General features: G+C 39.1%; 1 protein-coding gene across 6 annotated transcripts in view; it reads right to left on the bottom strand.

The window, feature by feature from the left end:
• Positions 1-15,655, bottom strand: part of MFSD2B (MFSD2 lysolipid transporter B, sphingolipid) — a 38,985-nt gene that overhangs the window by 10,908 nt on the left and 12,422 nt on the right. For 3 of the 6 annotated variants that reach the window (XM_054629178.2, XM_054629174.2, XM_077175131.1), the window contains exons 4-10: positions 14,779-14,902; positions 13,536-13,614; positions 9,424-9,593; positions 5,075-5,165; positions 4,858-4,979; positions 2,356-2,439; positions 984-1,064 (exon numbers count right to left, since the gene is read on the bottom strand). In XM_054629178.2, the coding sequence (XP_054485153.1) occupies positions 984-1,064; positions 2,356-2,439; positions 4,858-4,979; positions 5,075-5,165; positions 9,424-9,593; positions 13,536-13,614; positions 14,779-14,902 (751 nt within the window). The remainder of the gene's footprint in view (positions 1-983; positions 1,065-2,355; positions 2,440-4,857; positions 4,980-5,074; positions 5,166-9,423; positions 9,594-13,535; positions 13,615-14,778; positions 14,903-15,655) is intronic. The other 3 variants (XM_054629175.2, XM_054629176.2, XM_054629177.2) reach the window with 3 other exon arrangements.

Genomic DNA, 15,655 nt, shown 5'->3' with positions numbered 1-15,655 from the left:
TGCTTTTGGCAATTCTCTTTGCTAAAGTGGTAAAAAGAAATAAGGATGGGGCTCGAATTCCAGATGCCTACTTCAAAACACATAACAATTCAGCATATTTGGAACTTGGGTTTTAAAGTTACTTCTGATTCTCTGGAAGTCATTACAACACAGATTTTAATTCCAAAAATTATAACTGTTCAACTCTGTCACCAGACCTAAATTTTTCAGCTTTGTTCCAATTTTGACATATAGCTTTGGTCTGGATTTTTCAAGTCCTCCTGCTTTGTTGTGCACAAGGCAATTTTTCTTTCCTCTTTCATAAGTAATTGAAGGTAAACAGGGGGAAAATGGGGAGGAACAGGCCTATACAATAACTCACCAAGGATGATGACAGAAAATTGCTGCTGTCTGCACTAAGTAAGGGACTTAAAATAATCCATCAGTGACAAGGGCAGGCTCACTGAGCTGGCTTTGCAGAGTTGTGTCAGAGTTAAACTAGGCTTCTTTCCTCAGCTAGGTCACCTTTTTCTTTACTTCACTAATAACTGTCCCTCCCTATTCAGAGGGATGTGGATGCTCCTAGAGGGGGTGTCTAACAGACTTTTGTTTCCTTCTGTGAGACTGAATTACAGACACCTCAGCACCATATAACAAAGACAAAACAAGCCTTGCACAACAGGTAACTTGTCAACACTAGGCAACTCAGATCTGAATTTATAAAACCTCATTGAAGCTCAGTTCTGAGAGCTTCAAATGACGAGAATTTGTGCAGATTCTTAAATAAACTGGGACCTCCCTCCAGCATCAATCCATTTCTCTAAAGTTTCCCTTGGAAACTTGGAATCTGTCTGAAATTTGGTACAGTGATTTAAAACAAACTCTGGAACGGAGCAAATTTCACATAGATTGATGTTATAAGCACTTGAAAGAGCTCCTGAAGTGGCTCATTGTCAAACGAAATGAGCACAAGCAGAATTTTATTTCTCAGAGGATTTGCTTACCGAAATCCCACATGCTGCACACTTCTTGCCAAATCTCTGCAGAAACTTCTGCCAGAAGGGAACGCTCACCACTGCTGATACCTACAAGGGACAAAAACCCGTATCTGTACTGTGCTTACTTCCACTGTCTTCTTAACTCTAGAGCTCACAGACATCTTTTTGTCTAGTACATAAAAGCCTGAAAGGAAGGTGAACATGCAGATTCTTGTTTCTCCTCATCCTTTGACTGACTTTTTAAAATTCATTGTTAAGCTATCCAGCAGAGGGTATTCCACAGTCAAGTCTCAGAAGATAGTGTTTTAAAATTTCCTTTTCTAATGTAAACCACAGCAGTCAAAGCTGTGCTCATTCATTAAAGTTCAAACATACTGCAAACAGCCACACTTTGTGCTAATGCCTTTTGCCACACTACCTGAACCTGACAAATTATGAGTGAACTTAGCTCTACCCCATGGTACAGGAATAAAGCTGAAGTGCAAGATAAACCTTTCCTAAGATACACTTAAGAGTACATTCCATACTGTGTGTCCCTTCTTAGGAGCAATCTGTAAGAGAAATAGTTGCTTGCAGTTGACATTGTTTCAGACACTGAAATACTCCCCCATAGCAGCAACAACCACAAGCAATGTCATTCACCTATGCACTGAAGTACTGCTACTAATGGCAGCCTTACACTTGACCTTTATTTAAATGTCATCTAATTGTTAGTTATATTTCAGTCTTTACTTTAACTCTACTGTCTCTTGTCTCTCTTCTTGGTGACCATCACTTGCAGAGCCTTAAGATACCCAGCACTCCTCTTTTCCTCTCCAACATCTTGTTTTTAATGGTTTTGGAAAGATATGTCTCACAATGTGGGAAAGGATAAGTATCACCTAAGCAAGCAGAATTCTACCTCTGCATGTTAAGAAAAAAGATTCTGTAAAGGGATCTTTTTGTCACACTGCCAATTGCTCTAGAGAGGAATCTTCGTATTTCTGGGTATTTTAAATATTTATCCTTGCAAGCTGCCTAGCCCAGAGGAGTCGTGTGTATGAATATGCAAATTGAGGTTGTTTAATTTTCAGCACATAGGACTGGGGAAAGGGACAAAGGAGGTAAAATTCCAAACCTCCTTTCTAGAAGCAGCTTCTGCCTTTTATAGAAGCTGTGGCTTACAGGTAAAAACAACAAGGAATGAATTAAAAGCTCCAAACCAGTATTTTTTTAGAAGTGCAGTAGGGAACACCAGCTTTACTTCAAACAGACAATGCAAAAGATAGTGTAGCTTCCTAACAGCTCTGCTGAGACACAAAACTCTTCTTGCCTTCTGTAATTTTGTGCCAAAGCCCAGTGAAAACCTGGTAACATTTGGGAGAGAAGTGCAACTCACCAAGATGGTCACCACCAAATACTGGAAGTGATTGCGGAGGCCAGCAGCATGAGTGCAGAACAGGACAAAGTTTCCCTGCTCCAGCTGTCGAATTTAAGACATTTGGTGACCACCAAAAGACAAAGGAAAATTTTAAAAAGACAAAAATTGCATCACACTCCATGTTAGTTAAATATAGTATATTTAACTAACATGGAGTGTTAGTTATAACTCCACGTTAGTTAAATATATTTATTTATAACTCTATGTTAGTTAAATATATAAATATGATTTATTAAATGTAGAGTTTGGGAGTCTCATTCTTCCCTTGTTTGCAACAATTTAAAGAAGCGTTAATTGTCCCATTATCACTGGAATAACTTGCCAGTAATTCTGGGGCAAGCAAGAGGTAAGCTACACCTAACAGAGCATAAAATTGACCAGAGCAGAAATGGCCCTATGAAAGGATTCTGTCTCGAGGCTTTATTCCCCATGTCCCAGTTGCCTTGTGTTGTCTCAGCTGCAGGCTACTGCAAGAAACTGTCCTTTCTCTTCCCCAGCAAGGCCATAAATCTTTCTCCAGAAGCTCTGACTCCAAAACAAGTAACATTGCAGCTGTAATAACACTCCTGCCAACTTCCTGTAGTAAAGCAGCTGGTTTTGTATGCACCCTCAGCTATGGAGTGCAGCTTTGGGTCAGATATCTCCCTACATCTGAATCCTCATCACATGGGAGGATCTAACTGCACTGTGTTATATGACAGGTGAAGCCACTGCCACCACCATGCTTCTGCAGAACTCAGGGGGATTCTGAACACCAGAATATGATAGAGGGCCAGCTCCAGAAATTCTGCAGAAGCAGAGTGACAGAGGAGGGTTTAATATTCATGCCACAGCAGCACGACCAATTCTTGCTTCCTTTGTGTGCTTGCAGATTACAGGTGGCCAATCACCTGTATACAAATTAGGATATCCAAAAGGTTGTATCCTGTCTCTGTTGCCACAAACCCCTTCCTTAGTCTGTGTCCCTGTTTATGCTGCCCTAATTTTAGACACAGGATATCACACTCTGGAATTACAGACAATGCATCTTTACCTGCCTATTCCTTTTGCTGAGCAGTAATCCACTCTCTAAATTTCACAAAATCAGTGCCCCTCCCTCAAGTAACAGCAGCAAGGGTTGCTCATGCTGGCTCAACTGGAGTAACAGAGCTTCCAGCTTCTGCCTCCCCTCACACCTTCCCTTCAGTCTGCACAAACAGCAAAACAGAGAGATATGGACTGACAAATGATCTCTTCCTCTCTGGGTGCTGTCAGCAAGTAGCTGGCTGCCAGCAACCAGATGTGCTCTATATCCCTGCTGGCTGAGTGGATGCTGGAAGGACGTGGACAATAAGGGACCTTTCATCTTTCATCTCCTCCCTGTCTCTGCAGTTGCTCACAGTACCTGCAGATCCCAGACATGAGCAGAAATAACTTCTGTTATTGTTTCTCACCCTTGGGTATTCCAGCAAGGACTAGCAGATGCTGTGCCCAAATCCAGGCCAACAAAAAAGTTCAGTGCTTCTTTGGCAAACAAACTTTTAAGCAGTCCTTCCAAGGAACTTAATAATTCACCAAGACTGCTGGTGAGCACAGCACTGCTCTCTCACATGTCATTTTCTTGCCTTCTGTCCTGCTATTGCCTTGATCAATGGTTCACGTGATTAAGAGTCTCTTGGTAAAAATGTAATAATTATTTGCTTTTCAAAATAAAGCAAACTTCAACTGTTATGTACAAGTTCAGAGTAAAATAATATATATTTACTGAATTGAACATGTGCTAAAAGTCAGGCTTAAAAAGCCTGCTGTACTTATGGGGAGTGAGGGTTTCTTATTGAGTGGCTTTTCTACAGCTCCTCTCTCTGGGAGGATGCACCACATCTTTTCATGAGAGCCACATCCAATTGCAGGTCCTCATTTCAAAATGAGCTCTACCTAACTCTGACACAGGTGAGACCTCCTGCCTCTGAATGTCTTCTTACTCTGACCTAATGCCTTCCACCACAAAAGACTCCACAGGACCCAGTTCAGCCACTATCTGAGAGCAGTCACCTCCACAAAGGAGAGGGGCAACAGTTTAAACAGGGCACACAGAGAGAGGAACAGACAGAAGAGAAAAAGCATTCTCTAAGCAACTGAAACCACAGGAGACTGTGCATGGATAACACAGAATGACCCAGACTGGGTCACTAGGACTAGTTCTTCACCTTTTATGAAAAAAAAAAAAAAAGAACAGAAAGGGAAAAAAAGTCTTTAAATGGTCATGACTTTGGCTTTGCTCCTCCTTTGTAAGAACAATCTCCAGCCACACAGGACCCCAGGCACCAGAAGAGGATTCTGGTTCCCTACTGATTTACAGGGGAAGGCAACACCCCCCAGATCACCCCTCCAGTCACCAGCCAAAGGTTATTTGCATTTCAGACTCTCCCATGCTGGGAGTGGAATGAGGCCAGCAGACAGACTGAGAGGGTCTGAAGTTACCTGAACTGCTGTCGAGATGAGAAGAAATGAAGCTGTAAGCTTCACATATGGACCATGCTTCATGGTGAGTGCAAGCCCCTTACAAAAAGGAATTGCTCTGTCTGAATTTAAGGCATAAGGATCTAAGAGAAACAGAATACATAAAATAAAAAACCTTTTCAATAAAGGAATGTGAACTAACTATTATTACATTGAGGCATATTTAAATATAACTTACCATCCCTTTCCTTTACTCCAAGAAAAAGAACGACAATTCCAAGGAGATACACACCTGCTATGACCCCTGCTGCAATCATGTAAACTTTGGCCTTTCAAAAGGAAAAAAAAAGACATTTGAAATTTTGACAGGAGAATGAAAAGTCATTATGAAAATTTCAGTCCGTTTTTGGTAAGCCACCTGCAAGTGAAGAAATACCCATCTACATACAGCCAAATGCATCTGCTCCCTCTCTGAAAAATGTTCACTTCTGCAGTTCATTTATAAACCACACCTGCCTTAGGATAAATTCAGGGCATATAAATATATATTTCTTGAAGAAAAAAAAATAAGAAGCAGTGAACAAAAAGGTTACTGTGTTGGCAACCTGAATGTTTTAAAAATTTGCTTATGTTGAGACTAACCACAGACATACACAGTCACCTAATCAAAACCATGCATCATCCACAGAGACATTCTAATTTTCAGTAAGTCCAGTTGATCTGGCTACACAAACTGCAATCTGGAATTTCATGGTGCATGGGAGAGTTCTCAGTACTGAGGTAAACATAGTTACTACAGTTTCTGCATTTACACATAATGATAATAATGACACATGATGATAATAATGAATTTTAGAAATCATACTTACATGCCAATGTTTTGAGAGTATGGTACCTTGCATGCTGGTTTTCCCAGTTATTTAGTGACATATCCAAGCAAATTCAGAAATCTTTGCTTCCTTTTAGCCAGGGGGGCAAAGCCTCCAGGGATACCTCCCACACCACCAGATCACATTTACTGTTTCTAACTTTGATTACACTGACTTTGAATTAAAGCTTTAAAAAATATTTTGCTTTAGTATGATGTAATAATTTACCTTATACTGTGTTATCAAAGACAGCTAATAGAGCTTTATAAAACAATTATTACTTGATATGAAAACAGAATTCCAAATTATTGGTTATATATTGTAGATGAAATTATTATAAGTCTAAGAAGAAGTTGGCAAAAAAAAATGCAATTACAAGAATGTAGTTCAAAATATAAAGACACTTAGTATAGGTGCAAATGCATTCAGATGAACCATGTAAGAATATAAAATTTTCAAGAAAACAGCTTTTATTAAGATGTTTATACAGAAAATAACATGGTGAGATAAAGGAATGTGTAGGGGGATATAGTATGGGTAAATGAAGGTGGTATAGAATGTAATCATATCCCCTAAAGCGTTGCAGCTGGGTTGATTACTAAAGATTAGGAGCAGGCCTGATGTTAACAGGCCACAGCTGTAGCCAATCAGAAGAGTGTTATAAAAGAGTGGATTGGTTGGCTGAGGGGAACTGGAGTCAGTTGGCTGCTGTGAGGAGGAGGAAGAGTCAGTGCCTGGAGGAGCTGCCTACAAGAAACATCAAGGAGGTATGAAACTCTGGCAATGTGGAACCCTTGCACTATAATGACAACAGGAATGCAGGACTATGCTTTATATGGAATAAAGGTTTGAGTTTTTTTATATCAGAGCTATAAATTAAGTCACAGAGTACTTTCACATTGTTGGTTATGGCTTGCACAGAATACAGAGTGCAGTAGTGGAGATATCTGAATTCACTTAAGCAAACATATTTTGGCCTAAAATAAAGGAGAGAAGGGGATTAAAAAAAGGGTTGGTAACAGGACTCCTTTATCATTTTCATGTATTTGTTAGTTTGCTTGAAACATTTGAATTAAATGTTGTGTTTCATAGGCCATCATTAAATGAGCTTAAACTATCGAGGATATTCATGGTCGGCCAGATAAGATTCTCTAACCCTGAACAAAACTTGTTAGCCCATCCATAACTTTATCAATACCCATATTTGGTTTCCAGTAATAAAGATCCATTTATAAGCTTATAGTAACAATTTCAGGAGAGCTTAAAAATTACCATTTCTTCCATTTCCTTTTTTTCAGTAAGGAGCAAAATAATGCCAATTGTTCACTAAGTGCTTTTTAAAACTAGGTGTGCTCTTGAGTAGCTAAGAATTAATCCTTGTGACAAAAAGAGTCAGGGTCATACTCCTGATAGGCACTAAAAGAAAGTCAATATTTGTGCTCATCTAAATATTTCCTGATGGAGATTCTTCAATTAATCTAGTCTTGCCTCAACTCGTAACTTAATATCCATCAGCCATACAACCAAAATTAAGATCCATCAAGATCTCTTCTTTATTTGCAATTAATTAGGTGCATGTTCTGCTGTGTGGTGTGAACAAAGGGCAGGTTTCCAGTCACACTGCAGCTTCAGGATCTGAAAAATGTTTGTGTCTAAAAACTTTCCTATAATTTCCCAGTTTTAGTATCTAGTTTAATGAAAGATCTTGCCTCTACCTATAAACTCTGGCTACTTTAGGCTATGGATTTTTGCTAGTTTTTCAAATTAGAAAACTACTTGACATTCAAGCCATTGTGAAGTTTCTTTCTCCATCTCCCTCCTACCTCAAAAAGGACAGGAAAGCACATATGGTTAAGCAGAAAGGAAATAAATCAAGATTGTGTATTTTTTCCCCTTGAAAGCTATTTCAGAGGTTTCAAAATAGAAATTGGGGATTTTAGTCTGAAGAAGATTGAGACAGGGAATCCGTGGTGCAGTGAAATTCAGCTTGCTCCATGACTTTTCAAACTACTTGTCTTGACAATTCACAGAGGTGTAATAAACACAGTAGTGCTCTACATCAAACCGTTGTCCCAGAAGCTAAAAAGGAAGGCAGGATGAATTTCTGTGTCTCATTAAAACACACTCTACAAGTTACTAAACAAGCATGTCCAAAGACACATTATTCAACCAAAGAATGGCATGGCCACCTAGAGAAGCAGCCCAGCTGCCCTCAGACTGTTGCCAGATCAGCTCTATGAGAGGCCTGTGCCAAAAAAAGAAGGATCAGGTGGCACAGAGGCAAAGAAGGGGGTCTGGGAATGGGGGGAGGCAAGACTTTGACCCCTTCCTGGACCACCAGTGCTGATGCCAGACTATGCAAATCCAAAACATAGATAAAAACATACCTTAGCCTGTGCTTTTACTGCTGCTGAAGCATGATAATAGGAGCTACTCCACTGCATTAGGAAGAGCCAGATATGCACTTCCTCATTTGCATCAAGCATTTGAGATTAGATTCAGGTCAAGGAACCTTCTTCACGGGGTGTTTTATATACTGGTTAGTAAATGCACTGATATAGCAACAGATGAAAGTATAAAAAGAAAGGATGAATCCAGCAATTGGTAAATTGGAACCAACAATCTGCTGATTTCACAAGTGACATAGGAAAAAAAAACCCACTGCATCATGTAATTCTTTAATTCAGGGCCTGTTTCAAGACCACTGCAAACAATGGAAGACTATCAAATTGTGTTCACTGAGGTTTGGATCAGGTTTTAGGTTTTCCTCCCAGCTACAAAGCCTTCTTTGTTTCTCAAAAAATATAAAACTCAAGTATGAGGAGAATAAATTATTTGTGCAAAATTACAGGAAAAACCTGTCATGGAAAATTAAATAAATAAGCATGGATCCTTAGGTTCATTCCACATGTTAACCACTGAGATCTGCCCCCACTAATGGGGTGTTACCAATCATTTACTTTCAACAGTGCTTTGTACCTTCACGAAAGTACAGATTGCAAATAGGACTTGGTTTTCTTCACAAAATTGCCATTAATCTGTTCAGGAGATCTCCAGTGGTAACTCCTCTAGAAATCAGTGTTGCTGAACTGAAAGATCCTGCTGTAGCCACCCTTTTTTCATGGAATCATAGAACGCTTTGGGTTGGGTGGGACTTAAGTTTCTTCCATCTTTCTTAAAAATTCCCTTTTTGTACTGAAAGGCTGCAATAAGTTCTCCCTGGAATTTTCTCTCCTCTGGGCTGAACAAATCCAACTCTCTCAGCCTGTATTCACTGGAGAAGTCCTTCAACCTTCTGACCATTTTTGTGACCCTCCTCTGGCTCTGCTCTAATAGATCCAAGTCTTTCTTGTGCTGGGGTCCCCAGAACTGGATGGAGTGTTTCTGGCAGGGTAAAATGTGCTGTTCTTACTAAGCTTCTATAAACTGTAAATCAGCCCCTAGTGAAAAGGAAGGGTGGCCATGTCCCTCCCAGCTGCTTTATGGGTTTGGCACCTCCTGCAAGGCTCCTCAAAGAAATTCTGGTGTCACACTGAGGAGGGGTTGCAAGGACAGCAAAGATGGAAAACATTGTCTGCAACAAGGTCATTGCCTGAGCTCCAGCATCATTGATTTAAGGGAGTCATGTTCACACTCATCCTGCTGGATATGATCTGGTATTAGAGAAGCATCCCCACCCTTCTCCATAGGATATTTTAGTGTGTTCACAGACACTTACTTGATGAGACAGAGGATCTGAGGGGTCTGGAATGCTGGGAGTGTCATGCCAGGAGTCAGTGGTGTTTACTGAGGGATTCACAGTGCAGTGGGGAGAGACATGAGCACTGGCCACAATCTGCCCCTGAAGTGAAGCTCCAATCAAGGTCCCAAGCACTTCCATGGTCATTCCTAGAGAATGGAAGCACAAATGTGCACTGAGGTTGGGAATCTTGCTCATCTGTCTTACTGAAGGGAAGTGTTATCAAATCATTTCCTCTCACAGGAATGAGCAATGCCAAGAACAGAAGAACTGAAAGGTCAGTAATAGAACATTTCAAAGGCAGAGAGTTTTGTAATTTATTTTCTCATCAGGTTTGAGAAGAAACATCCATGAAAGAGCTTTTTCTATACAAGCTGCATGAGAAATGTGAATGCTGAGATTAGGAGCCACAAGGGGATAACATGGAGATCTTTCATCTTGAGGACCAGAGTGGAACTACTTTTTAAATGCCATTTTTTCCAAAGTAGGACTTGGAGTCATGATATCAGACTGTTCATCTCAAACTTGGCAGCAACTTGTGAAACACTTATCTAATCAGACCTTGGAGTCCTCCAACTGTAAAATAAAGTGATACTTGCCTCAGGTTTATGGAAATAGTACAGCTACAAAGCTCTTGGAAACAGCGGGTGCTGTTCTTAATTGCCTAAGGCCAGAGTCAGGCAGAACTATCTACCTCAACCTCAGAGAACAATTCAGATCACTAATTCTCACCAGAAAAAGGGATCATCTAAATCAAACCAACCAAAGCCTTCACTTAGGAAAGCAAAAATCTAACCATGGTTATCATCTTGTGAAATCGATCAACAACCTAACCAGGTGTTGCAGCTGTGTTAAGGCAAATTGTAGGAAATTTAGTTTCTAGACCCTCCTCAGCCTGAGGGATTTCAAGCCTGCTGTGCCTGTTTCCCTGCAATATGGCCATATCCAGCATCCCCATGGCCAGGAGATAAACTGAATTCCTGTCCTAGCTCCAGAGACTGTTTACGCATTTTGCATAAAGATACATTAGGGCTGAATGCATGAACTGATTAAAGATGGGGGAAAAGTCTTCCCATTTGTGAGGGAATGCACTTCTCATTGACCCAAACTTCAGGGTTTTTTTTCTATTTTTCCTCTTTCAGTGGCTCCCAGGGTCATATGTTCTTTTCTGAGAAGCACCATGGAGGATTCTGAAGGGATGCTTCCAGAGCAGGTTGTGTCCTGGTGGTTATCATGCTCCCTCTGGGATGTGACAGCTGTTTCAAAAGCTCCTAAGTTCATGTTTATTCAAGTCCCCTGATCTATAACAGCCTTCAGTGACCTCAGACACGTGACTTTTTGTGTGTCCCTGTAAAGGAATAAAAATACTTCACCATCTAAAGGGAGGAGCAATGCACACAGATTGTGAGGGGTTCAGACACTGCAGCAATGCAGGCTGTCTGTAGCTATGCAAGATCCAGTAAGGAAAAGGGAAGAGAGGCTCCCTAGGAGACCTGGACCTTTTAAACCATTGCTACTTTGTTCCCAAACTGAAAATGCTTTTGAGTGGAAAATCGGAGGCGCCATGCAACATTAATTTAAACCAATGGGAAGTAAAAAAAGCCCCTTCCCCAAGCTTCACATCCAATCTTACCAGCAATGTTGCAATTCAGTCCATGCACACAAAAATCCTGGCAGATGGTGGAAATCGAACTCCAGCCTGGTCTGAAGTGTTTGGACACAAACTGGTCTCAGTTGGGCGTTGCAGAGCTTCCAAACTCAGTACAAAGGCAATGCACTCAAATCACACCTTTCATTCAAACACCACCTACACATTCATAACCTTTGTCTAGGGCTCTACATCTGCATTTTATCAAGAACTTGTATGGAATAAAACCCAGAAGCATCATTACAGGCACCAGAAATACAACCACTGTGAAACTATTTTCTAAGTAGTAGCAAGAGCTGAGGAACAGGTATCCTTCAAAGTTCTTATGTGCCCAGAATTTATGATGTATTACTTTCCACATCAGCCAAGAAAGCTGATCTGCCAGCAGATTGTATCCTGAAGTAGGTTATATTTTGACCAGAATATAAGTAGGAGTTATGTTAAAGCAACTTTGGAATCCAGTATTTCTACCTTGCATCAATAGCAGCAGCAGAATAAAATTTATAATAAGCAGTTCTGCTTGTCTCCAGCAGAGGGTAATGGATCCTCTGATCCCAACCTTATTTTTAAGCACACACTTCATGTGACACAGCTGTTTTTCTTTTACAGTTGAAGCAATGCCTGAACAACTGACTGTATCCAAGACAGTCTGTCAACAGGAAGAATTCTCTATGAAGCCCAAAGAGAGGCAGAGGTGTTTAAGTAAAACACTTACCAAAAAAGGAAAAGGTAAAGAAAAAGGTTCTCACATAATCATAACCATTACAAGAACCCTTTGCTCCAAACAAATATTATATCAACATGCACAAAAATACCAACATTTGAAAAGTCAAAACTATGGTTCATTCCACCACTTTAATTTGGTTTAGGAGAACAGCTGTACACTCAAATGTTAAACCCTTTCTGAACAATAAATGACACCATAAATGTGTGACACCTCTCAGCCACAGAGTTCGACAGCTTTTATGAGTACAAGTTTCACATGCCTGTGAAGCCCTGCATGGGACTAGCAGATCAGAAAGCACATTTATTTGGATCAGAGCCTCTGAAGACATAAAACCAGACAATAGAAAACACTAGGTACGTAGATTTAGTTAGAATTTAGGCCAGATGACTCAGAATACAGTTAGTGCCAAAGAATATAACACAACTGGAATCTCCTGCTGTTTAGTCCTGTCCTGTGACTGCCAGTCCAGACTTTTTCTTAAAGATATAGTTGATGGTAATGCAAATTACAACAGTTCCATATCTCTGAAGAGGGATTGGGTTGCTCAGGGGATACCATATCTAGAATTTTTGACATTACATTTTCAGTTCTTCTCACTATTTCACTGTGCCTCTGTGGGTTTCAACATAATCAAAGATGTCGAGGGTTAGAAGGACTAATGGAAGAGAAAAGGAATCTTGACAGGAAGAGAAAACAAATGCAACAAAAAAAACTAAAAGATATTCTAAAGCAACACTTTAAGGACAAGTTAAGACATAGAGAAATCTTACATGTAATATTTGACTTTTTTCTCTTTATCTTGCTTAATGCAGTTACACAGTAAAGAAGGCACGAGAATAGAGCTGAAGAGAGTAGGAGGGGAGGAAACTGTTCTTGCATTCAATTTGTGATCTATATAGGATATCTTGAAAATATTTTCACTGCACTTTTTTTTTGTCTGATTGATTTGCTTCAAAGCTAAAAGTTTGTCTGGTTTTGGTTGTTGAAGAGCCAGAGATATGGTCTGGAAAGCCTCATTCTTTTAACTAATACACTTAGAGTGCTAGCTGTATTACAACAAGATCTGCCTTTAAACTACTTGGTGTATGCCAGAATTAATTTAAAAAACACAGATGAAATGAAAAAAGATATTTCAGTTGATGTGAACATGCACACAAAATTACTTTCCTTTTTTGTGAGGTTAGGTGTCTTGGTTCTATGAGTTCTCAAATTTTTTTTCTGAGAAAACAGGTTTGGCATCTGAATTTATAACATAAAACACATAAATCTAAGGAAATATGAACTAAAAAAAAGAAGGTGACAGAACGAAACAACAAACCCCAAACAAAACCTAAATAACAAACTCCTCAAATTACTGTCGTACTTTCTTTAATTGAATGTTTCTTGGTTTTTTCCCTACAAATCACCTTGAAATGAAATCATTATTCCTTACCCTGACTTGGTTAGGAGTGATTTTTTTATTGTTTCCTCTGGCTAGCAATAAACCAAAAAGAGTTTATAGCTGATCAGACAATTTGAAACAATTAAATATTAACATCCCCTATTTAACTAGAAAAATGCAATTCCTTTGAAGACAAATTAGTTTTCATCACATATTAAAACGTTCTTATAGAAGTCCAGTTTAGGGACACAAATCACTAGAACTTCCTATAGATTAAGAAGTATTTTCAATAAAACTCAGCCCAATCCCCAAGAGAGAGCCCAGATCACACTCACTATATGCTGTTGCAGAATCTCTATCCTTCTGGTCCGTGCTGAGAAACATGGTGAGGGCAGAGTATGGTACTTGGAATAACTATGGAAAGAAAGAACATAGGAAATGTCAGAGTAAAACTGCAGTATTCCTTTGATATCCAAGAAAATGGTTTAATGGGACCTTGGAAATAATTTAGAACATTCATTCAGAACATGAAGAACCCTCAACCAATTTTTTAGCACAAAGACTTGCCTTTTCTTTCTGGTTTGAAAAGCATATAAAAGGAAAACAGTATCTCTCAGAATACAAATAATAAATAATAAAATACCCAGAGAGTTTACCTTGATGTTGTGCTCCTTCAGTTTCCTTGGGAAAACATCCTTCACTGAGAGACTCAAAAGAACTTTGCTTTCTTTGCACTAGGACACTATCGTGCTCCTAGCTTGAGCTAACTAACAGGAAGTCAAGCCATAAAGAAGAAATACATTTTTCCACTTTATTCAAGCCAGAAGACTATACAAATACCCAAAATATTTCAAACATCTGTCAAATTATGTAAATCCAGGAGATAATAGTGAAAACTACTCTTTCAGCACCACTGTACCACATACTCCTTAATTTAAGCATAAGTTAAGACCATTGCAAAGTGGAACTGGGACGTGAACCTGCTTGAATAACCAAGTTCTCTGTGGTGTTCCCACCACTCCAGAAATCTGTAGCCAAAATAAGTCTTGCACTCTGCATCCCACAATGTTTGTACAAAAGGATTTTCTGTTCACCTCCATCAAAAATGGTACGTGTGTACATTTTCAAAACGGCCAGGAAAACCCTGTGTTTTTCTTTCAAAAGAAAGAGGAAAGAAATTATATAAAACAATTATGGATGCCTTCTGGACCATCTTTCTACTGGGAAAATAAAGGACTTAGGGAAATATTCAAGCTTAACATAGGAATACAGAATTCCTAATCTGCTCCTGAGAAGTTATGAGAAGTTGGATGTCCAACTGGAATTAGGAATCTGAACGTCTATACAAGAATGAGTTGAGGGCACTGGAGGTAACCTGGATGAATTAGCAGTTCATTTACCAGAAAAAGCATTGGCAGAAACCATCAAGAGTTTGATAAAAGGGCATCTGCCTGTCCCTTAAACTCACTAGAACTTGAAGTAAAATGTGAAAACAAGTTTACCAAATATGAATGCTCTAATATAGACAGGCAACAAGCAAGTCCCTGCTGAGAACATCATGACCTGTAATCTACTTACTGTGGTCAGTGCTTGGAAAAGGCAGTGGAAAGTCAGGTACCAAGCAACTCTTCCTGAGACAAACGGAGGCAGGTACCACATTAAAAAATAGGAGATTATTGTGAAGGGTGTACATGCCAGCACCCTGAGAAGAAAATTAACACACATCAACAATCTTAAAATAATGATAGCAAAGCACATTAAATTTTCCTGCTAATAATCAATATAACACAATTTATGTGCAGTTTTTCTAACTGCAGTAATGTATGCTTTTAAATATCAAAATTTAGTGTGCATTAAATACACAGATTAATATAAAATATTAATATTAATATAAAATATATAAATACACAGATTAATACTTTCATAAAGAGGAAAAAACCCCAGTGAGTCTGAAAGAAAAGAGCTACACTTTAATTAATATCCAACTCAGAAGAGACATAATTTCCTTTCACATGCACTGTAACAGCACACCTATATTACCATTCCTTGGCACATCTCTCAGATTACACATTTATTAGAAAGAATCACTAAAAACTAAGATCTCTCATCATGTCTTTGCATACTACAGAAATTTTTACATGAGTTTACTTATTAATGAGATTTCCCCTTCTAATTTTAGTGTCTTTGGTTTCTCCCTGAACTTAGTCTCTTCACTGCTACTTCAAGCAAGTGTAAATATGTTGATACACTTAAAAACACTCAAAAAAGCAAAAGAGACAATGGACAACCCGTTGTGAAAGCTCCTACACTGTGTCTAGTTGGGTAGATTATAATTTCCTCCATTTAACTCCTAATCACTTCAAACACAAAAGGATCATCTTCAGAGAGGAAGGTGGCTTAAAAAAAAGAACCACAGAAACTTATACTCCAGACATTGCCATTAACAAGCAATTAG

The sequence above is a fragment of the Agelaius phoeniceus genome, chromosome 3 (genome assembly GCF_051311805.1).
Source record: "Agelaius phoeniceus isolate bAgePho1 chromosome 3, bAgePho1.hap1, whole genome shotgun sequence".
NCBI lineage: Eukaryota > Metazoa > Chordata > Aves > Passeriformes > Icteridae > Agelaius > Agelaius phoeniceus.
This window is presented reverse-complemented; position numbering and strand designations above follow the sequence as displayed.